General features: G+C 38.2%; 1 protein-coding gene across 4 annotated transcripts in view; it reads left to right on the top strand.

The window, feature by feature from the left end:
• FNIP2 (folliculin interacting protein 2) overlaps positions 1-23,756 on the top strand; it is a 50,033-nt gene that overhangs the window by 5,882 nt on the left and 20,395 nt on the right. Inside the window, exons 1-9 of one of the 4 annotated variants that reach the window (XM_021536564.3) lie at positions 8,127-11,349; positions 16,293-16,419; positions 18,369-18,503; positions 19,585-19,685; positions 19,772-19,843; positions 20,438-20,538; positions 20,695-20,784; positions 21,874-21,945; positions 22,541-22,670. In XM_021536564.3, coding sequence (XP_021392239.2) covers positions 11,183-11,349; positions 16,293-16,419; positions 18,369-18,503; positions 19,585-19,685; positions 19,772-19,843; positions 20,438-20,538; positions 20,695-20,784; positions 21,874-21,945; positions 22,541-22,670 — 995 coding nt within the window. In that variant the 5' untranslated portion in view covers positions 8,127-11,182. Of the gene's footprint in view, positions 1-8,126; positions 11,350-16,292; positions 16,420-18,368; positions 18,504-19,584; positions 19,686-19,771; positions 19,844-20,437; positions 20,539-20,694; positions 20,785-21,873; positions 21,946-22,540; positions 22,671-23,756 lie in introns of those variants that run through there. The other 3 variants (XM_077782915.1, XM_021536565.3, XM_021536566.2) reach the window with 3 other exon arrangements.

The following is a 23,756-nucleotide window of genomic DNA, read 5'->3' as shown; positions in this document are numbered from 1 at the left end:
AGTTTTGCTCTGAGTCTAGCTCCATCTCTCTTAAAGTTGCAAAAAGACACCCTGTTTTTTGTTTTGGTTTTTGCCTTTGCCGCAAATTACAAAAAAATGTGTGGAAATGCACAAGCTACTGACATTCTGAGAGGGATGAATATGCCTTGGTTATTTAATTACGTGAAAAGATGCATTATTGACTGACAGTCAAATGGGTTTTGCCTGTAGGTTAGCTTAGTTCTGATTTACAAGTAACTTATCTGTGGAGTTCTATGGGTTGATTCTTAAATTGATATGCAGTTGGACAGTAGATGCTTAATTCCTTATTCTTAGGGCACTTTTGCTGTTAACAATGTCCACAACTGGATGGGTACTGTGCCACATACTATGCTCAGTGGAAAATGATTTGGGGAATCGTAGCAGCAGAAAGCCTTGAAGGTGCCTTTCCTTGTTGGTGGCACCACTTAAAGCAGGAAACACTGCAATTTAACACAGTGATGCTAATGCTGTAAGGGATTACCTTTAAATGGCTTGATGTGATTGAGAAAATAAAGCTGCTTGGGGCTGAAAAATGTGGACAAGCATTCATAAAAGCTGAATTTGTGGAGAAACATTTTAAAAACTGATGTAGAGCTTTGTTGCCAGTAGTGGGTGGCTTCATGTAAACTTACATAAACTTGGTAACTTTTCTTATGTAAACTAAGTTTAAGTTGCAAAATAGCTTTATTAAATTTAGGGGGAAGGAAGAAGAGTTTTCATGAAAATGTTTTAGTCATTAGTCATCATGTCATCCCACTTTGATGTTGTGGGATGTAGGTGTTTCCAATGCATGGTAGGGGCTTTCAGCTGTTGCTTTGGTCTGAGCAGTGAGTAACAGCAGACCAAATGCTGTCAGAGAGTACATGTAACAAAGCTGGGGTCAGGAGGGACAGAAAACGGAGTAATTTTTCTCATTCAGATAATCCCTTGTTCTGACATTTCGGTATTGAAGCTGCTGAGGACTTCGTTGGCAAAGAAAATTCTTTGGATTAATACTCACTATACATGCTACAAACCTTGGTGATTGACCTGTTCCTTTAAGAATTCCTTCTGACAATAATAATCACGTACTTTCATCATGTACTTTGCACCTTACTGATGTTCATGGATAGCTTCTGAAGAGTAAATTCAGATTTGGAGTCATGTGTTATGTTTTATATTTGTCAAGAGTTAATTCTAAGTGCATCCTTGATTAAGAGCACACTGTCTTGTATGCAGCTTAGCTGAAGCGCTGTAAGAAGAATGTTCTTAGGCTGTCCTAATTACCAGTATTTGCTGTGTGAAGGTTTCCATGGGTACACTTCTTAGGCAAAAGATGAGGAATGCAATTCTGTAGTGTGGTGGTTAACAGGCTTGCTAGTGAGATTAAGGAAAAGGAGGACTTTGAATAGGCTACTCATGTGAAGACAGCAAATACCTGTCTGCACTTTTTCTGTGTTCTTCCTGTGATAGTGTCAGATTACTGCTGGTCTGAGTAACAGGCATGGACAGGGCAGTTCACCTTTGCCTGTCATGAGTCCTCTGTGTGTACTCTGCCTATGCTGCCTCTTAATCTTCATGCTCAGGCTCTTCTCTGTTCTCTCTCTCCACCTTAAGTGCCTTTCTCAGTCACTCCATTTGCCTTGGTTGCCTGGTGTTTGTCTGGGTTTGTCACTCGAATACCTCAGTAATGTCATATTTTAATGTGCAAGGCTGAGGTCACAAGACAAGCTCCTGTGCAGGCTACAAGACAAAGTGTTCTGAGGCACTGCGAGGATGAGCTTATGAGTTCTGGTAACGGTGCTTGTGTCTTCCCCACACTGACTAGGGCAAGTGCAGGTGCGTTTACCTGACCAGCAGCTGAAATGTCTGTGGTCAGTCAGCACAGTTCTCATAGTGGTGAGATTCATAGAATTGTACTGATAAATGGGCATGAAGGCTTTACATCACACTTGCTTCTGTTAAAACTGAGTCTTGATTCTGCTTTCATGGGCTTTGCTGAAGTGAAACTTGAGCTGTGTGTGATGTAATTACTGAATCAGTATGGAGCTTTCTCTGCAGGATGCTCTCACTTTAGTGCAATACAGCTCAACTTTTCTACTCCAAGGTGCCAAGTGAAATTTTAGATGTGCTAATGAAATCAGCTGTATTAAGTAGATAATTGACAATATTTATTTATTTTCTAATAGAAGTGCTAGCAGTCGGAATTTGGTATTAGCACTTTCAAATCAGAAATCTGAACACAGTAGTACTTAATTTTTTATAATGGAATTGGGACGTTTCTTACAGTAACAGCTCAGCTTTTGTCTTCACTGAGTTTACCAACTTTTATGAAAGAAAACAGAGGCTTGAATGAACTCAGTGCTCTGAATTTCTGTGCAGAGTATTTGTACTGAATTCTGAATCTGGGTGTTATCCAACACCTGAGATTGCTCAGCTTTTGGGGTTGGGTTTGTTAATGCACAGCTCCAGGAGTACAGAAAATTTGAGCAGAGTACATTAGATAAAGTTTTTGAAGGAAACCCCAGAGAGAAGGCTGTAAAAACTGTTGAATACATAGTTCTGAGCAAGTTATTGTTAAATTATTATTTCACTGAATGTGGACAATTTTACAGATGTAATGTTATAATGTTAAAATCCTCTGTGGTCTGGAAAAGACAGTTACTGGAATTTTTTGAAATCTGTGATTCACAGAAATTAGTTTATGTTCAGACAAATTTTTGTTGTATCTTCTGTTTTTCTATGGGGGCATGTGAGCTTGTCCAACTGTTGCTGGACAGTTGAGTCCTTGTGTCTTTCACATTTGCTTGCCTTTCTTTTCAGATTCCCCCAAAATAACCTTTTAAAATCTTCACATTTAACACTCTGCTCTCTAACTTGCACTCTAAAATGGATTGTACTTCTGAGAACAAATCATTCTACAGGAAATGTCATGAGCCTTTTGTTTCTGAAATGTCCTGTCTTGTTTAACATCTTGGATTGAACAATGTGGGTGGAGACCTATGAGGTGCTGTGAAGGAAGGTGCAGGTGCAAGGAAGAAGATATTTGGTGCAGAAACCGCTTTACTCAGCTGTGGAGCAGCAGGGTTAGTCCATGCATATGAAGGCTTGGTCTTGGTAAATGGCTCCAATGTTACAAGATGCTACTGCAGTCTCCTGTTCTATGCTGGGATCGGGTATTGGCTGGACGTTTGTCACTTCCACAGTAGCATTGATGGAACAGTGTTCAAGTGCTATCAGTTGTGTCTATGTAAAGGTCAGTGATAGAACCAGCTCTTCTTACAGTAGTCTGTGTTAAGCTGTCACACCATGCAGGAATGGTTATGGAGGGCTAATCCTCAGCTGTGTTGAGATGGCTGGAATAAAGAACAGGGATCTGGTGGCCACTTCACTTAGCAGACAACCATAGTGGCATGCATCTTGGCTCCTGCTTGGTCTTGGCTTTTAGCCTGGAGGAAGGCTGCTGTCCTGTGTTAGCTGCTTGAAACAGCTTCAGAAGTGCAACCTCTGCCCTCCCAACTGTTAAAAATGTTTCTAGATCATATCAAGTTAAAGACTTGGAAAAATTAACCCTCTCTCCTTATAAAGGTGTTTGTGAGATTTGCCTGTGCATATAAATCTCACTAAAATGATTTCAGACCCAATTCTAACTTAGGGGGTGGGTGAGTACTACCTAATGACTTTGGTACTTGGGAGACTTGGGGATATGTTAGTCACCTCCTGTGAACTAGATCACAGTACAGTTGAGTTCAAAAAAGTTCAGGTACTAAATTTCTTGTGTTCAGAAGTTCCTGTAAGCAGTCTTACACATAGGGATATATTCTGGAATGCTTTTGAATGAAACTAGGGAAATCGTTTGAAAGTAGCTATTTCTGTTTGTCACTTTATTATAGCACTTGGTGGAAATGCTGTAAAATGCTAATGGAGAGCTGGACTGGATAATGAGTGCAGTGATAGGTATGCGAAGAAGATGAAAATGCAAACAATGTATTTTGTAGTGAATGTGGTTTTTTTGAAACAGTCAACTCAATGAACCCATGTGCACATTGATAATGCATCTGTCCAATTTCTTTATTTTTGAGGAAAATATGTCCGTGTGGAGTGCCAAAGATGACTTGAACCTATGAATTAAACTTTGTTTTCTGCTTAAAGAAATAATTCTGTATTTGTATTGAAATGTGTTAGCATGCAAACTAGAAATTTGAGTTTATTTTGGCTTTTTGTTTGCGTTACTGAAGCACTAAAAGTTGAATGTAGTCTTCATCAGAGTTGTATCCTTGGTCCCTGTTCTGGCAGAAAGTGAAAATAAAGAGTTTTGTTTGTATTTAAAGGAAGTTGTCCTGAATCTGTAATTGTTAGGATGGCTTCTAGTGAGTCTTCTCTGGTAGACTTCACCTCACTAGTAAATCAGGTCTGTTATAAAGGATTTTCTTGTACACTGTTTTCCTGGGGAGCATTAAAGAAGCTTGACGAATTTTTACCTTCTTGTGAGGAGGAAGGTTTCGAATTTGTGTAAATAATTGCTACTGACTGAAATTTGTTTGCATCTATCAATGTGCAAATCATTCTTGTTGCAGGACAAGGATGCAACTAAGTTTTCCGTGTGATTTTTATGTTTTTGCTCAGATGTTTCAGGGTTGATGGACTGATACTTGGCAGCCAAATGCTAGCATACTACTGGGTGCGGTCAGCCGTAATTACGTACAAACCTGACTGGATAAACTTCTAAGTCTTCTATAATACCAGTGTTTTTGAGAAAATGTTTGGGATCCTATGTGAGTAGTTTAGAGTGGTTGGCCTGCTTTAAGGAGGGGAGACTGTTTCATAACTTAATGACTATTTATACATGCAAAGTCCTACGCAATTGGTGGTAAACAGAACGTAAGTCTTTAGCATAGTGGCTTGCAGCAAGGATAGGTTTGCCTGTGCCAGTCAGCTGCAGGATTGTGGTTTGTTTGGTTGGTTTTGTGTGTAGTCTTTTTCATTGAAAAGATGTATGGTATGAGTTATTTAATTGCCATGATCTTCTGCACATGGTCCTAAGGTGTGGTTCCTCCTTCCCTTTCCAGTGAAACTTGAAAATAAATCTGTGTAAGCCTTCAAGATTCAGTTCTAGTTACTCGAAAGCTGTTTTCTGTGCTATCTACAAGAGAGTTAAGGAAAGTGTTTTGGATGGAATAGACAAATTATCATAACAACAACAGGAGGAGCAAAACATATTTTTGGCTATAACTAGTGAAAAATGCCGGAGCTGATGTTATATCCGTCCGTGTTATCACTTCATTCAATCTAAGTCAGGATTTCCTGGCATTCATCTAGACCAAGGCAATGGATTTTGCTGTTCGTGCTGTAGCAACTTTTGGGTGATCAAGCATGGCTTCTTGTGTATGTGTTCTTTCCCATATTCTTGCCAGTTTGGTAAATCAGTACTTTCTCATAAATATTCAACTTAGGTTTTCTTCCTTCCTTCCCTGGTTATTGCAGACTAACTTTTCAGCTGCAATCTCTGTTTTAGAAGTATCAAAACACATCTTGTTCTTACAACAGTTTAACATAACCATTTACAGAGGTCTTGCCAATACTATGTTAGCTAGTCAAAAAAACTGGGCTGCTTCAGTTCTCAGCACTGTTAGAGAGCCACATGTGATATCTTTTCATAGAATAGGAATTTAGGAGGTAAATATTAATTTCGTTTTAAGTGAAGTGATACTGCTGAGTTTGTGCTTTTGGGTTAGATGAAACACTTTGAAGCAATTTCCCTTGGAAGAAGGCCATGGGGTCCTTGGATAGCACTTGCCTCTAGCCCTCCTTGAGTGTGTTCTTTTGTACAGTGGGAGTGCGTGTTCAGAACAATGATGAGAAATGGGGATTTGCAATCTTTCTGCACCCCTGGAGAGAGTACCCTAAACTTCTGTCTGTAAAGCTTGAGAAAGTGCCACATCCTCTGCAGTTCACAAAGCCCTCTTGTGAATGTAGCCTTTTCATAGTATAGAAGTGGAGGAAATTTCTAAAGAAATGGTTGCTGTTAACATGAGGGTGTTTTTGGCTACTTGAAGGTGTTTGTGTATGTTATAGCAGAAAAATACTTTCCATTTAGCTAGAAAAAAACTGGGGTGGGGGGAGAATGTTAAACACCAGACATTGTTTAGCTCTCTGTATCTATGTATTTACTTACATCCAATAAATAACATTTTTTCTTAATAATTTTTTTCATATTCTGAAATTAATCCTTTGAACAGATGTCTGAAACCTGTATACAGAATCTTCCTTAAATAAAAAGAATAAAATATAGAATATAGGGCTTTATAGAGGAGGGAGAAGGAACAGGAAAGAGCAGACAACCAAACCCATGCCTCAGGATACCAGCCTTAAGGTGTGGCGATGTCTGTCTTGGCCTGCTCACGTATGTAGGAGATACTAAGGTCTGAATTCTGTCAGTACTTTTATACAGCACTGCAATGAAGTAAGAGCTAGTATAGTGTTATAAATACCAGATTCTGCCTTGCATTGTTGCTCAAAATTCTCCTTCAGACAGATGTACAATGGGTAGTTCTTCCTTGTGTTCAAGAGAAGGTGGGGAAAGGCAGAGGCAGGATAAAGGATTTCTCTTAATCTCATTTTCTGGCAGAGGCAGTTCCCAGACGTGCCTTGGCAGTGTCTGTATTTAGTAGCTGTGTTCCTGGCCGCTGGCCCAGTCACATGGCGCCGCTGGAACAAGTGACACGGGAATGATGCATTAGCCGAGACCCAGGCTGCGTGCCGGAGGAGGTGGGGTGCCCTGGCCGGCCCGGCTGCCTGTGCCCGGCCACGCAGCAGAGGCGCCGGACCCACACTGCTTGCTCCCGGGTGGCCGCTGCTGTTTGGCTCCAGTGAAAGCTGGAAGCGGCTTATTGCAGATGCCTTGAAAAAATAAACAGGGAAAGGAGCAGAGTCAAATCCTAGAGAGTGTTAAATCACAAGCAAATTTTCATTTTTTTGAATTGATAAAGATCATCACTCTGAAACAGCTACTGCAAAATACTTGACTTGCTTCGGGTCAGCTGGCTCTCCCAACTGTTGGAAGCTATAGAGATGGCAGCAGAAAGTGGGATGGAAAGGGGAAAGTTGTTTAAAACTAAGCATGGCTTTCTGTATGGAGGAAAGAACTAGGTGGTAGACATAAGGTGCTAACCTTAATGCAGATTTTACCTGTCTTTGTTTAAAGACCTAGTTTAACAAAACCCATACTTTTCTTAATGGTCAAACACAATTAAATGCATGCTTTTTTCCATGCAATTACAAGCCTTTAGCTCTTTTCTTTCCTAATGAGGAATTCCACTTCTGGAGCTAGCAACTGAGAGTGCTGTCTCTGTGCTATTTGTGGTCCTCCTTCAAACAGTGTACTTGCTGGGTGTTTTCTTTGATTAAGGTTTTGTTTTATTGTGGGTTTTATTTTTTTATTTCTACATTAGATAGATTACATTAGATAGATACCCTATGACAGCTAACTCCCAGACTTCAGATTTGTAGATAAGCCAGTGAGCAGTGATTCCTGATAACTTAGAGAAGTTGAGTTGACGCACTGGTTTAATGGGCTGCTCTTTATGTTTATGGAAAGCTGATGTGTGCACTTTATGGTGACTCCAACTTGCGTAGATCTGTTTGTTAACCTCTATTTAGCAGTGTGTGTGTCTTGTCATTTTTTGTGCATGTTTGTGATGATATTGCTTTATAGCAACAAAGATGAAGAAAAAATACTTCCAGCCTCACAAAAATCCAGTATCTTGTCCTTTCCTAAGCAGGGAATCTGTGGAATTCTAGCTTTTCAATTAACAAATATGTCCAATACTGCTTGGAGTTCATAGAGGAACATATAGAATTATTCTAAAAAAAGTGACGCTTCTGTACAGTGATTTGATACCTAGAACTTTTTTTCCATCTGAACATTTTCTTCAGGAAAATCTGTCTTGAGAGAGAGCAGTGCTCCAAATAATACCTTCGTTCACTTGTTGCGTGACTAATCTGCAATGTATCCCGCCTAACTTGTGTGAAACTAGTAACTATGTATCATGCTTGAACAAGGTAGTTCATCTCAGGTTAATAGAGCTTTGCCATATTAGGACTACTTTAAGTCATTGTGGAAAAGGAATGTGGTGTGGCATCCACACAACTCTTCCATATCTGAGGTTTTAGAAAGAGAAGAAACAATGTAGGGTAAATGAGGCAAATTAGGAGGGAGGATGGGAACCTATCTTCCCCATAAACTATTCAATGGACTAAAAGAGGGAAAATTATCATTAAGCAATCCAGAAAAGATTCCACTTCATCTTTAAATATGTGTTTTGGCACTAATCCTGAGTGTTTGGGTCTAGGTATTTTTTGTGTATCAATTTTGCGATGTGTGTGTTTTGCAAAAAGAAATGCTCACTGAAACAGCAGGTGTGGTTCAAACTTTTTTGCTAAGCTTCTCTAGCCACTTCTAAAAGCTTGCATGGGTCTCTGAAAATATTCTCTTAGATTTGAAAACAGTGCTTAAGTTTTAGTGGACAGCTGTAACTTATATAGAAAATTATTCTTAAACTACATCACATACATTTATTTCCTCTTTCCCCTACCCCAAATTTTCTTGCTAAAGTATTACCTTGAGTTGAAATAATTTAGGCAATTGTCTTGCAGTGAAAATGAAGGACAGGAAATGACCTACAAACAGAGCAGGTGGCATGCTGTCACATAGCCTAGAAAAAGAGTGATTAAATTCAGCTTCACAGAGGATTATATCTGCAGAGCAGGACACTTTATTCCATTTTCTGTGTTATCTACTTTATGGACTGTGTGTTTTCCATGTGTAGATTTATATATTATTTTGTTGTTTAGAAACTGTGCTGTGGATTTGGAATGTTAATTCTTCAGATACTATAGGATTTATGTTATTCTACAGATGATTGCATTTACAGATGAGGTAGTGTTGTGAAGCCATCTATTTAGTGAGCTTACAGGAGTTTCTTGTTCTAATCCCTGATGGGAATTTGATTGTTTGATGAATGTTCCAGAATTTTGGTTTGTTTGGGGAAAGGGTAGTGCAGAAGTGAAAGCTATGATTTCCTGATCTTAGTCAACATGTATTATTTCACTTCTTTCATCTGTGCTTCAAAGATGACTGGTAACACTGGTGTTTAAAGTAGTCTTCCTCAATGAGGGGAAGACTAGAGTTGTCTTCTCCTAGACAATTTAAGTCACTTGAGAACAGGCCAAAGATTTCACTTGTTTGCCATTCTTGGAAGGAGGAGTGATTGTGATCCAGTACTTGTCACTTCTCTGGGGATCGAAGTGGAGCGGTTTTTTTATTGCTATAGGTTTCCCTCAGCAACAGAGCAAGTTGTTCAACCTAGCATTGCTCTAGTTTTTTGCTTCACTTCTGTCCAGTTTTTAGAGGTTGGGGTTAACTGTGATTACAAAATCATTTTAAGGGTGCTGTGCTATTTAGCAGGTAGCACGTAGCACTGGGTTTTGAAATCTTGCTTCTAACTCTACTGCTTGTCTGGTTGACCATTAACAAAGTTATTTTCCCTTTTTAACCTGGAAGAGAAATTGCAGTAGGGCTGTTATCTTATAAAATGTCTAAAATTTTACTGGTGAGGAGAAAGCCCATTGTAATTCATGATAGATGTGAATTATGAGCAGATATGTCTGGATAACTTATTTTAAAGCAAAGATGGGGTAAAGAGGACTTTATTCTGCAGTAGAATTACCAGAGCCTAACAGAACATCCTGTGTGTAGTTTTGGACACTGCAATACAAGAAAGATATTTAAGCTATCAGAGAGTGCCCAAAGGAGGGCAAAAAAGATGATGGAAGGCCTTGTGGAAAAGCTGTATGAGAAATGGCTGAGGTCACTCACTTTGTTGAGCTTGAAGAACATGAGACTGAGAGGAGACCTCATTGCAGTTGCAACTTCATCATGAGGGGAAGAGGAGGGGCAGACACTGATCTCTTCTGTGGTGACCAGTGACAGTACCCAAGGGAATGGCCTGAAGTTGTGCTGAGGAGGTTTAGGTTGCATATTTGAAAAAAGTTACTCACTTAGAGGGTGTTTGGGCACTCAAATAGGCTCCCCAGGGAAGTGGTCACAGCACCAATCCCTGACAGAGTTCAAGAAGTGTTTGGACAGCACTTTGGGGCATTAAGTATGACTCTTGGGGATGCTGCTGTGCAGGCCCAGGAGTTGGACTCAATTATGTTCTCTCTTCTGTGATCCGATTCCTTTGTTCTGTTCAAAAACTGAAATTTACTTGGGAGTACTTTATTAGATATTTTTGTCATCAATGCTGTCATTGAATTATTTTAAGAGGCACATGACTGTAAATTCTCATCAAGCAACTTGAAATCTGAACAAACCTTTTCTCATTGTTTTCCTTCATACTTTTCAAATAGCTTTTCAAAGTACTAGTGTCAAGTTCTTGTCCAAGTATAAGTAGTATTTGTCCTTAGAAATAAAGTCAGTACAGCACAGAATATCTAGCATGTTTCTTGGTGTTGGTAGTTGGGTTTTTTAAACTGATAACCATATGGCAATGATGACAGATTCTTACTTGCTCCTAAGCTATACGAGGTTGCTAGGGGTTGTCAGATGACACTTGCTCACATGAGAGCCATTAACAGGGTGTTGTAGCCAGTGTTAGAACAACCTTGCAACTAAGGGCGAGTCACTGCAAAAGCAACTATGCTTTTTTTTTTTTTTTTTAAAGAGGCCATATGGTTCAGTCTTGTGACTACATAATTGCCAGCTACCTAAATCACATACCAGGAAACAAACATAGCTAAAGTCAATATTAGCTGTTGTATCTGCTGCAGCTTTGCGCCAGGCTTAGAAGGAAAACCTCTGACAGCAGCAAGAACAAGTCCACGATGGCTTCTGAAACCTGAAAGTCATGTCTGTTCTTTCTGGAATAATTGCAGGACTACATTAGCTACAGCTGTCCTTTTGTATTAATGGCTTATAGAATATATGAAGATTCCTTTGCCTTTTTTCCCCCCCAACTGGAAATTCAGCAGACTGTCTTCCTTTATTGGGAAGAAAGGTGATGGTAAATTACCATTGTTAATGGTTGAGCGATAGTGAAGAAACTTGCTTGAGGTTTTTTCTCTTCAGCAGGTGTTTTAGTTTCTTTGAGGGAGCTTTACAAGAGGACTTGTAGCTAAGAAAATGTGTGGGGGTACACCAAAAACTGCAAATGGCACTGGGGGACAAATAGAAAGAACAAGAAACAACAATGATCTCTCTTGTACCAAATTGGATGAAAGAATTAGAAAGTCTTTGAGAGACGAAAGTGTCAGCTGTGCCAACAAAGTGACTAGACTGCTGCAAAACAGGTATGCATGTAACTTTTTTGATGTATATGATTTTTGACAAAGAAAGGACATTTTTATGTGACACTAGATTTATAATAATGTGCCTGAAAGGCTATTTTGTAAATAACTGAGAAAGTTCTGCTAAAGGCTTATTTTTGATGATGATGCTGACTGAAACTCCAGAAAGTCTTTCCTGTTTGAAACTGAACCATCATTCTTGACTCTGATGTCTAAGATTTATGTGTATGCAAACTGAGGCATAAAGGGTAATTGCTTTTCTTTTCAATTAAGTTTACATAATCTTACCTTCTCTTTCTAGTTTCCTAATTAGTTTCCCCTCTTTTACTTTTTTTGCCACCTCCTGTGTTAGTGGGTCAAGTACTAACAGTGTGCTGAGCTGAGGGGAAAGAATGCTGTGAAGTGGGGGAACCCTCTGTGAAGAGAGGGAAACCCTCTGTTTTTCTTGTAAATTACTGCTAATTCAAGCATTACATCAGAGTAATCTGAAGTGGGAATAGTATTTACTTAACTTTTGTATTGTCCTTCTCAGATATGTACCAGTATGTCTCCAGTGTCTGACTCTTTATAGCTATGTAGCTGTGTTGAAAATACGGTTCAGGGTGGCTTTTTCCAAATTCTAGCACCCAAGGGTTTTAGAATTAGTATTCTACATTCAGGATTGCTGGCCCCAGAAGCAGAAAAACATAGATAAATATACTGATAGATGTTTCAGTCTGTTTGGTTCTCTAGCCTGTAAATGTTACATTGAAGGAGTGAGGGGTTAGTCACTTTCAAAAACAGTTTAAGGTCAGCTGAAGTAGTTTTTGAATATAAATGAATAGGTCACTCTTCAGTTATTGCATGCATGCTGATAATTATAAAGGTGAAGCAAAAGCTTTCTTTGTAAACATGAGAGTTTGGAGATCTGTATTATCTGAAAGTATTTATTCACGGCAGAATGAAGCAAACTTTTTGTGATTTTTTTTTTTTCCCCTGGAACAAACAGGTTTGCTTTCCCCTAAGTAAAAGAGATCTTGCCTCCATGGCTCATAACTGTAATTGAAGAAATGTTGAAAAAGCCAAAGGAAAGTAGCATGTGTAGGAGAAAATGAAGCAAGCTCAAGCTTCTCTGGGGACAAAACTTTTCAGGATATCAGTAAGCTGTTCCAAACTTGTGGCTTCCTTTCAAAAAATAAAAAAATATCCCTAGCATTTTAGTATCTGTAGTAGACCTGGTTCTACTGTCATATGAACACAGCTTAATTTGGTTTATTAATTTTGACTTGAGGATAGTGTTTGTTAGTTCTAGCATCTTCCATGTACAGTAAAGATATGATCTGAAGGTGAGGATAGGTAAGCTGACCTGCTCAAACAGACTGATGGTGTTGAAGGAACAACTTCTTCGTTTGTTTTTTGGCATCATCCTCTTGTCCTTTTTTCCCCTTGTTCTGGCCTTGGCCTTTTAAGTTCTTTTGGAACTGTCTCCCCTTAGGGAGTCAGCTCACTAAGCAGACAGAGCACTGACTTGGGAATAAGAAAACTCAATTAATATCCCAACTAGCCTCAATACTTTCTTGGAATGGATCAGGAACATTTTCTTTGTGCCCTTTCCTAAAGATATATAGTTTCATGGACAAAGTCAGTTAGTGTAAGTTAGCTGCCACCGAGAGGTGCAGGTTACACTGTCTTCTGCTTCTTCCTTTCTCCAGTCATGTTTCTGATCACTTTCATGTGCTTGGGTAGACTTCTGTTGCTGCAGAGAATTTGGTTTACTATGGGAGAGTCCAACAGTTACCAGAGCAGACACAAGTAACAGAAAGGGTCGAACAGTTACGAAATGCAGTGAAAAGGTTTGTGAGGCTCTTACTTCTGTGGTCAAATAATAAAGCGTGTTTAGTCAGAACAGCCACATTTAACCTGAAATGCGAACATATACACAAGATCGTACTAATTTAGTTAATTCCACTGATTTTTAAGAATATGTAGGACCTGGCATTGCTAAATAAGCCATAAGCTAAGGAAGTAACATTTTGGGGTTTTGGTTTTTATGCATGTGAAAACAGAGCTGACCAATGAGTCTGTGTACTGTCTGTATTCTTCAACACTCTGCTTTTAGGAGATGATTGAACACTCCTGCTGTCCATGTATTAGGGGAACTCTTAAACAATAAAGGGTGGAAGTACTGTAAGCAGTGCTCATCAGCTTTTGTGATGGGCATAAGCATCCTGGTCATCTGATTAGTCTTGGGCCTGCTTCTGGATTCCATGTGGAAGTAATGAGACTACATGGACTTGTATGCCTATATAAATTGTCTATAGATATGCTTGATGTTATCAAATGAGATCTCTTCTGTAATGGGTAGGTCTGCTGCAGGAAATGCATTTGTAAGCAATGGCATCATTAAAACATAACTTTGATATTTGGTTAGAACTATAAGAAGCGTTATATGAAATTATTTCCCTATATTTAGTTTACTAGTGACATGAAGCTCTGTATGATAGATTTTGTGAATTGCTTAGCTTGTTGATTCTGGTACTAGAGAATCTGTTTGTAGTTCTGGCTGATTGCAGCAATCTTTGGTTCTAGCATGTTGTGTGGAAAAGGCTGTTCAGTTGGCTTCTACTTTAACATAAAATCCAGTTCATGTCTTATACAGAAGTCAGCACTGTGAACAGCATGAGGTTTGCTTTAGTGCATAATAAGGGAATTTATTTGTTCATAAGGAAACCTGAATTCATGCAACCCTGCATCAGTGAACAGATGCATGGCTAAATTTGCTCTATCTGTGTCTGAGATAAATCTTAGTTTAGACTTGCAAGCCTGTGGTCTGAAGTATGGATGCTACTGTGCCAGTCATGGACATAAATAAGGCTTTGCTCTTGCATAGAATTTAGGCTAAAGCCATAGAGATGTAACTTTTCTTTGTTGTTAAAGGAAGGAAAGACCTGCAGCCTTTCTGAGAAAATAGCATGGTTACTTCAGGTTGTCTGTTGCAGCAAGTAAGTAAATAGATAGCTGTGTAACTGAAGACATGTTGGGATATCTGGTACTGAAGAGTATCAGATTCATGTGGCAGACAAGGATGAAGTGTCTTGATGGCTCTGACTTCTTTTGCATTCAGTATAACTGGATTTTGTAATAGCATTGCACAGGCAGTGGGCTGAGAAACTAGTAACAGACTTCTTACACAGATGGTGTAGTTGCAGCTCTCTGTGTAAACAAGGTGTGTAGGATCTCTGCTGGGCAACTATCAACAATGGTATCAGGTCTGGTCTCATGCAGGTTAACATAATGCTGTGACTGCCTTTGAAAGGGAAGGCTTGAAAAGAAATCTGCCTGGCACTCTCAGTAGTTCTGGAGGCAACATGTTACATAGACATCAAGAAGTTTCCTCACTGTGGATGGCAAAACAGCCTTTAGCATTGTTCCATGATGGGAAACCTTGTATATTACGTACATACAGCATACTTGTATTGGAGCACCTTATAGTAGAGATGGGTATCTGGCTTATTCTGTCCCAAGATGTTTAAAAATAGACCTCCAGATTGAGGTCTTTCAGGTTTGGAAAAGATGCCTATTTAGGCTTTTTTTTAGCTACATAGAGCACAAAGAATAAATTAAGCTGGCTTTACTTAAAATTATTTTAAAATCACAAATCTGCAAGTGTACTTATAAAGCAATTATACTGACTCTAGCAGGATTTGATAGTGTTTATCTCACTGTGAAGGATGTTGACAGAGCATGGAATAAAATAAATAGCTTCATAAATTCTAGTCTTTCAACTGTATAGTGATTTTATGTTCTTCTCTCCATTATCTACCTTCTATTTCTATAAAGCACAGTTTGGGGAAATTCCTAAATGAAACCTCCTTTTGGGTGGAAGATCAGTGTGGCCTTGACTGAAGTCTGTTATGCAGTTTGTTAAACCAACAACTATTAATAACAGTTGTACTCTTACCCCCCAGGTGCAGTCCATCCAGGTCAGGGCTGGGGCAGTGTGACTGAGCATCAGTGCTCTGTGTCACTGCTTTATGCCGTAGTAGTTTTTTTCCACTGATTTCAGCTTGTCAGCTACATAACCTGAAAAGTGTTTTCTGAAGTTGAGGCCAAGCAAATCTCCATGCTCTGATGTGCAGACTGACACATTTTGGAATTAGAAAATTAGGTTTCTTCTCATTACCACAATGATGAGTTTGGCTCCTCAGCCCCTGTGGTAGTGCAGTGACGCTGATCATGTGCCATGTTTTATTTCTGGAGAATGAGCAGATTCTGGCTTGAGAGAATTGTTTTGCTTCAGGTTGAAGTTCAAGTATCTTGGTTTCATGTAGTAAATGATTTTCATTGTAGCTGGACATCAAGTCTCAGTAATCAATGGCTGCTCTGTAACCCCTGAAATATCTCAGAAAAGGGGGAAGAAGAATGGAACAACATAAACTTTATCAGTTGCAAGACTTAAAATTTTCTTTGGGAAAATCTTAACTTACATTGTCAGGAATAGGTCAAAAGGAATTAGGTTTGTGTTGTTTAGAAAAGGAAGAGAGAGGGTGTAAGCCTTGTGCTTTTGAAAGGCTGAAGTAGAGAGGATGGTAACCCTTACTGCTACTGGGAATATTGCATAGAATAGTACACTTACATTATAATAAGGATGATCCAGGCTGTGTACAGAGAAGAGAGTAATAGTAGTAAGGCCTGGAACAGATTGCTGAGACTAAGTTTTGTGTTCTCTTTCTGGAAAATTTTGGAAGAAGATTGGATGAAAATTGGTCTGTCTGTGCCTGCCTTTGTCAGTGACACTTAGCTTAGACACTTCTTTGGAGTTCCTTTTCCCTTGAAGCTATGTGATTTGCAGACTAGATTCTGTAAATGTTAAGTAAGACATGTATTTGCCTAATACCTGTTTCTTCACATAACTGAACCAGCAAAGTAAAGACACTATTTTAATATGTCATGTTTCTAATCTGTAGCTGGTCCTCTTCAGAGTTCGACTTGAATGAAATCCGCCTGATAGTTTACCAAGACTGTGAGAGGAGAGGCAGACAGGTCTTATTTGATTCCAAAGCAGTCCGCAAAATTGATGAAGCTGTGGTTCAGGTATGAAATTTTAACTTTGCTGTTGTCCTACTGCTCTTTTGTTTTCCTTTCCAAAAGCAGTTCTTTTAATAGGACAGTGTAATCTTCTTAATTATGTGATCTTTCACTGTGATAGCTGCAACAAACATCATTACAGCAAGCCTATGAACATATCTGGTATTTGATATTTATAATATAAATATGGTATTCAAACATAATAATCCAGATTTGCTTTCAGGCAGCAAAATCTATTTGCCTATAAAATGATTATTCCTTTAGCCTTTCTAATGTTGACCGGGTTTGCTTTTTGTTGTTAGCCCTGGCTGAGCAGTCCGTTTCAGTGATGTCCACCATGTGTCTAAAAGTGCTTTTTTCCTTTGGTGTTTGGAGTAATAAAGTTGTCTTTGTGTGAATTAAAACAACTTCACTGGCTAACCATGTTGTATTGTGTAAGCATGACACATGGTGGTATATATGGCCATGTAAGTTTTGGTGACACATAGAAGCAAGAGCAGATGCTGTCAAGATGCAAGATTGTGGAGTAAAGCTTTCCGCAAACATAGGTAATTTTAAGATCAGTAAACCAACAGTGTTTCTGTTTTGTGGTGGTTTTGCTTGGGTTTTTTTCCTACTGCCTCTATGTTTTTCTTCTACATTAAGTTATTTCAAATTTTTGTTTGTTTTGAAGTTGTTTTTTTTTTTTAGAACCAGCAGCTTCAGCTTGTTAGACTAACATTGCAGAGCTATATATATATATCTGTATAAGCCATAGAAGAGCAGTCACAACTTGTAGAACTTAGTTATGAAGATGCTTAGAAAGCAACGATCTCTATTTCAGTCACACTGTAAATATGCCACTGTGCTGAATCAGTAAGACTGATGAGCATCATCAGCTGATGTCTGATCACCTACTTAAGAGTGTAAATGGGTCAGACTGGTTGTTAATCTTGCTTCCCCTCTTCTCCCACCCCCACCCCCCGCTCAAAATCAAGGTCATTACTTAGTATCGTAAAGTTGTTTGAAAACAAACAGTATCTTAGCAAAAAATGCATTTCTGCCTTCATTTAAATACTCAAATTATTCTACTTGCTTGAATACCTTAGCTAAAAGTTAACTACAGAATGTCCTATCAGAAACTCTCTATGCGATGCTGACATAAAACAGATTATAAACTCCCTCATAACACATGATACAGGCTATAATCTGTTTTCTAGCCAGACACTCACTAATCTAGGTCCCCTTTTAAAACAGCCAAAGTACTTTGAATGCCATGCAAATACCTAAATGTTGAAAATTATTTTGAGTATTTGGTTGTTATCAAACACCAAAACTAAAACTTGATTCATTTAAAATTAAGAAAAAATTGCTTTCATACTCAGTCTTGTTTAAACTGAAATCAAGGAAGCATATGTGTGTATACTGTGTGGTGTTTTTTCAAATACAGTAAGGCTTATTCACACTGAGTGTTCAGATACATTGTTTGTCTTTAATCTGCTAATTCTGCCAAATGATGGATTATTCATCCCTTGTTTTTGCTGGCTGTTCTTCTGTTTTAATAATTCGGGGAGCAAAAGTTATATGCAATTTGAATGATCAATTATGCAAATGATTACAGAAATTGGTTTGTAAGAAAACTATAAGCTGAGATATTGTTTACATAAATTTTGGCAAATATTACAAAGAGTAATTTATAACAATTGGGAATGATCTTCCTGTGAAACTGATTACTCCAATTATATGTGATACTATGAAAACCTATCTGATAGTATGAATGTGAGAGCAGTTCTCCACTTGCTCTGATGCTGACATTTAAAAAATATTTTAAAACTGATACATATTTTTTGAACCACATAAGAGTATCCTTTATTTCTGTTGCTTTTCTGTAGTTTTAAGAAGATTCTTGCCACTATGTGTTTAGAGATGTGAGTTCTCAGATTTACTTTTTATCACATTGTTCTGTTTTGACATAGAAAATTGCAGATGAGGCTTCTGTAAAGACTTCTGCCAAGAACTGCCAAGGAAGCAATGGGAACAACAGTGTTTCTTCCCATAGTCCCTCTATAAGCTGTATGCAAAATATCAAAGAACAGATACCGAAGTATCAGGTAATATTTGTTACTTTGCTGCTTTTGTTTTTTTCATTCTACTGAAGAAGTTAGTTTATTCAATCCTTCACTTAGATGCATTGAATGGCTTTGACTTCTATTACATTGCAGCTTAATCTGAACCTTGAGATATCTACTCTATCCTTAAAGTATTGTTAAATAAAAATGTGTGGGTACATCTTAACCTTTTAGTCTATCTTGGTCTTACCTTTCAAGGAGCTGTGAAATATATTTAATAGCATTTTGTCATAAGAAGGTTGTAAGAAGCACTACACTGTTCTCTGTTCATGTCTGCTTATGTTTCAGGTCAGTTCTGAGGAGGCTGTTGAATATCGTTTATTAAGAGTCCCTTTAGTCTGTCTTAACTATAACATTAAATTTTAGGTACTTTGTCTCTTTCTTAGTAAAAGCGTTAGCCTTTCACCTAGAAAAATGAAGTCTGAAGGATGTATACGTTAAGGTGGGAAAAGAAAATAATTATATTTAACTGGAAGGTGATTTTCTTCAGAATTACCAAACTTCTCTTTGTATTTGCTATTGATGCTCAGTCTTTGAAACAAAATAAGCAACTGATCTGAAGACTGCATTTCAAAGTATACTCATAAATAATTTTCCAATAAGAAACGTTTCTAAGAAGCTTTCTACAAGGGCAGGGAAGGTGAATTTACTCTTTACTCATTTAAATAAGTAAGGCAATTTATTTTTTGGGGATCCAGACCACAGAATCCAAGTCCTGTAAACATTTACAGCTTTTATCAAACTCTGTTATATGGGAATGTTGCTAGACACAGCTATTTCTTTGGAAATGCAGATCTCTTTTTCTCTCTTGCCTTTGGAGGTCTCCCTGGAGCAAGGGTAGCATTGCTCATCTAGTGAGCAAAATGCAGGATTTCTTCCTGCAGTACTTGCTAAATACACGGTGTTAAACCCACACTGAGTGCACACTGATCTTGCTCTGCATGAAAAAGTTGAAGTTGTTTGTGTTCTCCACTCCAAATGCATTGTTGTGATGCTATGGTAAGTTGAAATAGTATGCCAAGTTATTTTTGACTTTGCTGTTCCCATCTTCTTGTCCGTGTAGTATACCAGACCAGCCTCCGATGTCAATATGCTGGGAGAAATGATGTTTGGCTCAGTGGCAATGAGCTACAAAGGCTCCACCTTGAAAATTCACTACATACGGTGAGTGTCCTTTTCTGTGATGCAGTGTCTTGTCAGGCACTTGGAATTGATGACTCAGTGAAATAAATGACTGTTTATCCTTTCAGCTCTCCCCCACAGCTGATGATAAGTAAAGTCTTCTCAGCCAGGGTAGGAAGCTTCAGTGGAAGCAACAATAAGTAAGAACATATTTTTTTATGTATAATTTCTTTCCTTTCCCAGCCAGTGCAGTTGTCTGTCTTTCTCTTTTTGTAGTTCTGGCAGAAAATTGGGAAGGCAGCTGGGTAGAAGAATTCTCTTGATCGATCCTAGTTAGGCCAGCCAAGTTTTTAATTAAAAAAAAATTTCCAAGGTTTTACTTCTTAACTTGTCCAGGACATGTGATAAAGTTCAAAGGTTAGGTGCTTTGGACAATCAAAATCTCCATCTCTTACTGCTGTCAGAAGGGCGAGGAAGGGATATACTGAGAATGCTTTGTCCCCATATCCCACTTCTGTTTCCTTCAACAAATATGCTGCTGTGTTGTACCTCCTCCCCAGAATGGGCAAATATGAATAAACTGAATCCCAAATGTCATCTAAAGAAGCTTCCAATACTTCAACTATAAAAAATAAATGCCTGTTTCCTTGCAGTTTGAGAAACCTAGTTATCCTTCAATTTTGTTTTAATATTAATGTTCAGCCTTTTTATATAAAATGAACCTAATTCTTAAGCTAATATTAATGCCTATTCATCATATTCTTAAAGAATGCTGGCTTCTCCCCCTATTTTAGCTTGCAAGATAGCTTTGAATACATCAACCAAGATCCCGGTCTGGGGAAGCTGAGCTCCAATCAGAATGGTTTGGGAACCTGTCGCAGTGGAAGTAATTTAGGTAAATATTTCCAGGTTCTATGTCTTTCTGACAACACAAGGCCATCTGTTCATTCAGTTTTGGCTTTTTTTTTCCCTAGTACATCACCACCTTGGGTTTTTTACTTTTTTTTTTCTCATTTTTTCCCATTTTCTCTACATTGCTTTTGTTTCCTAGGTGTGTTACAGCTGTGTAGCAGCAAATTGCTGCAGGGTGTGTCTGAAGGAGGTCCCCTCCGGCTCATCCGCAGTGCTTCTTTCTTTGCAGGTTTGTGTGGAATGCCAGCCACAGTGTGACCCATCCATATGCACACACAAATCCAGCTCCTTCTGAATCTTTGCAGATTTATGCATAATTAGTCTCTAGAAACAGAGGGCTAAAAAAGTAGTGACAACAGGTGTATCTGGCATATACTTAAAAATGTCTTCTGAAAAAATGACTAAATTATTCTTTTTAATTTTTAAGATATTTTTATGCAGTGCTTTTGAAGATTAATTAGCCCATATGTTTCTTAGAGAAGTTATGTTTCCTGGCTTATTGCTGGTTTATTGCTAACATGCAGGTGTCTTGCTGGTGTACAGCTTTTTCTTCTCTTATCTATTGCTGCTTTTTAATTTGATGGCAGACATTCAAAATTCTTGATGGCTTTTTCCTCAAGCAATATTAATTTCTTTAATTCTCAAAACCTTAGGTTGCATAAAGTCTCTTTTTACAGGCAGAATGATAATCCATGCAGGTGGGTAGATCTCTGGCCTAATTACTTCTGTTAATTGCAAAAATGTGAACTGTAATACCAATGCAATTTCTTTGCAACCTTTGCAAATCTTGCATGCTCTACAAATTGAGTAACTGCACTACTAACACTTCGATGTAATCTGACATAAGCTGAATGTTTCTTACTGTGAGGCTTTGTGGACAGTAAGTCTCAGCTCGGCCAGTGAAACAGAAGCTTTTAGTGGACTCTGTGCTAGACTGTTTCATTCTGATCTTAACCTGTGTCAAAGGACAATCTTGCACACTCAGAATTTATCAAGAGTGACAGATGAGGATACCACCAGCCCTCACTTTCAAAGTATATCTGATTTGTGATAATGCAGACGGTATTCGTGTTCTTAAGCTCCTCAGAGATGTCTTTATGTTTACGTTGGGGCAAATAACCTTCCTGTAGTAATGTGATACTCAGCATAGGTTATTGTTTGCTGCCACCTCTCTTCACATCATGCTGATTTTGAGCGACAGTACAGGATGTAATTTTTTTGGTGTATGACCTTTAAACTTAAACAAATTTTTAAAATACTGACAAATAGCATGATGAATTATGTAATATTTTCTATTGATCTGCTCTGTTTGTTTTAGCACACAGCACACCTGTTGATATGCCTAGCAGAGGACAAAATGAGGATAGAGACAGCGGCATTGCTCGGTCAGGTATCTGCTGTCTATCTTGTTTGCCTGCTTTTGTAATTGTTACAATTCTTTGCTGCAGTGATTCACCTGAAATACAGACACCTCATGACTATAAATCGGTAATTGTTTTTATCTGCTAGGTGGTTTGCCTTCTGCATTTGCCCCAAGCCTTCATACAAAAATATTTGTAATTATATTCTTTGTTTATAGCCACCATGTTCTGGGTTCTTAACGAGTTTATAGTTTGGAGACTTTGGCTGGAGTCTTTACTAGAGCAAATGAAGAGAAATGGCTTTTTACACTGAATAGGAAAATGAAGACCAGAAGTCTTGTCTGTTGTAATGGGAGGGCAACCACTCGTGGGAGAGAACACTTTTAATGAGACTAAGACACATTTTAGTGTGTTTAATAGAGATGATCTCCTACTTTATAGCAAATGAATGTCCTCAAGCAGCAAGATCTATTTAAAATGATTCTCTCCTGTTTCAAGTGATGTGTGAAAAAGGTCAGCAAGCAAAAGCAATATTTGTGCAATATTATTGGTAGAGTATGAAGAAAAGTATTTAATCAGCACTTTGTGATTCATTGTATGTGGTGTTTCTTGCTTTCTTCATAGCATCCCTGAGCAGTCTTCTGGTTACTCCTTTTCCATCTCCAAGCTCTTCATCATCATCTTCTAGCAGCTATCAACGTCGCTGGCTCCGGAGTCAGACAACCAGTTTAGAGAATGGAATTATTCCAAGGTGGTGAGTGTAGCACCTTTCTTCTTACAAAAACAGTTGGACAGTAATTTAAGCTAAACAGAGCTTAAGCCTCCTTTCTTTAAAAGTACAAACCCTGTTACTAAATGTTCTTGACTCAGTCTATCTTCTGTGTGTGTTACGTAAGATTGCCAATATAAAAAAAGATGAAATTTTGGCTGAATGGGAACTTCAAAGCCCGATTTGAAATATAATTATTTTTATTGAATACATAGGCTGTGTATTAATATAGTGTGACTGTATAGGCTGTATATGAAGCCATATTCTGAAAAATAAATTAAATTGTTTCTGAAGGAGCAGAGCATCCTGTTGAGATGAAAGGGACTGTAACAGCACTACTACCATAATGACGTTATACTATGATGAAGTCTGACTAGTGAGCAGTTAGTGAAATTTTGGAGTAATAGCCCATGATGACTCTCTTGGCTGGTACAGGATGTTCCTGATGTGACTTCTGCCAAAACAGGAAGAAAAAAAAAGCTGTGATCAAAAAGCTTGGCTTCTGTTTTGGAATTTTATTAGCTTTTGTAGCTCAGTGGCATAACAAAGCATGGAATGCACCAGACTTTTCATAGCTAATAAGCAAATTCTTCCCTTGTCATTTGCAAAATAGCAAATGGTTCTTGATTATCCTCTCTCTGTATTCATCTACCTATACCCAGAGACAGAATGGAAACCTACAAGAAATTAATGCTATTTGGCCTCACTCCCTTTTCAGTTAAGAGAAGCATAAAAGCTGCCTGTTAAAAAATATAGTCAGTAAAAAATAAAAATTAAACTTAATTTGAAAAGACTTATTTCCCTACTGTCAACCAACACTTGCAGCATATTTTCTAGTGAATCATTCTTAGCAAATAATTTTTAACATGAAGAATTGTGCCATGGTACTAATGTAGCAGTTGTGCTTTCTAAATCACACTTGCAGTTGAGAATAAACTGGTTGCTTTAAGTAAACTGAAGTACTTTTTAGTCTAGTTTCCTAAAGAGAGCAGCCCATTTAAAAAGGGTTAAAACATTTATGGTAAATAAGATAATTTCAGCTCAGTTTAAGAAGTAGCCAAAATTTGACAA

The sequence above is a fragment of the Lonchura striata genome, chromosome 4, assembly GCF_046129695.1.
Source record: "Lonchura striata isolate bLonStr1 chromosome 4, bLonStr1.mat, whole genome shotgun sequence".
Taxonomy (NCBI): Eukaryota; Metazoa; Chordata; class Aves; order Passeriformes; family Estrildidae; genus Lonchura; species Lonchura striata.
Note: the sequence above shows the minus strand (reverse complement) of the source record. Positions and strands in the feature narration are given on the sequence as shown.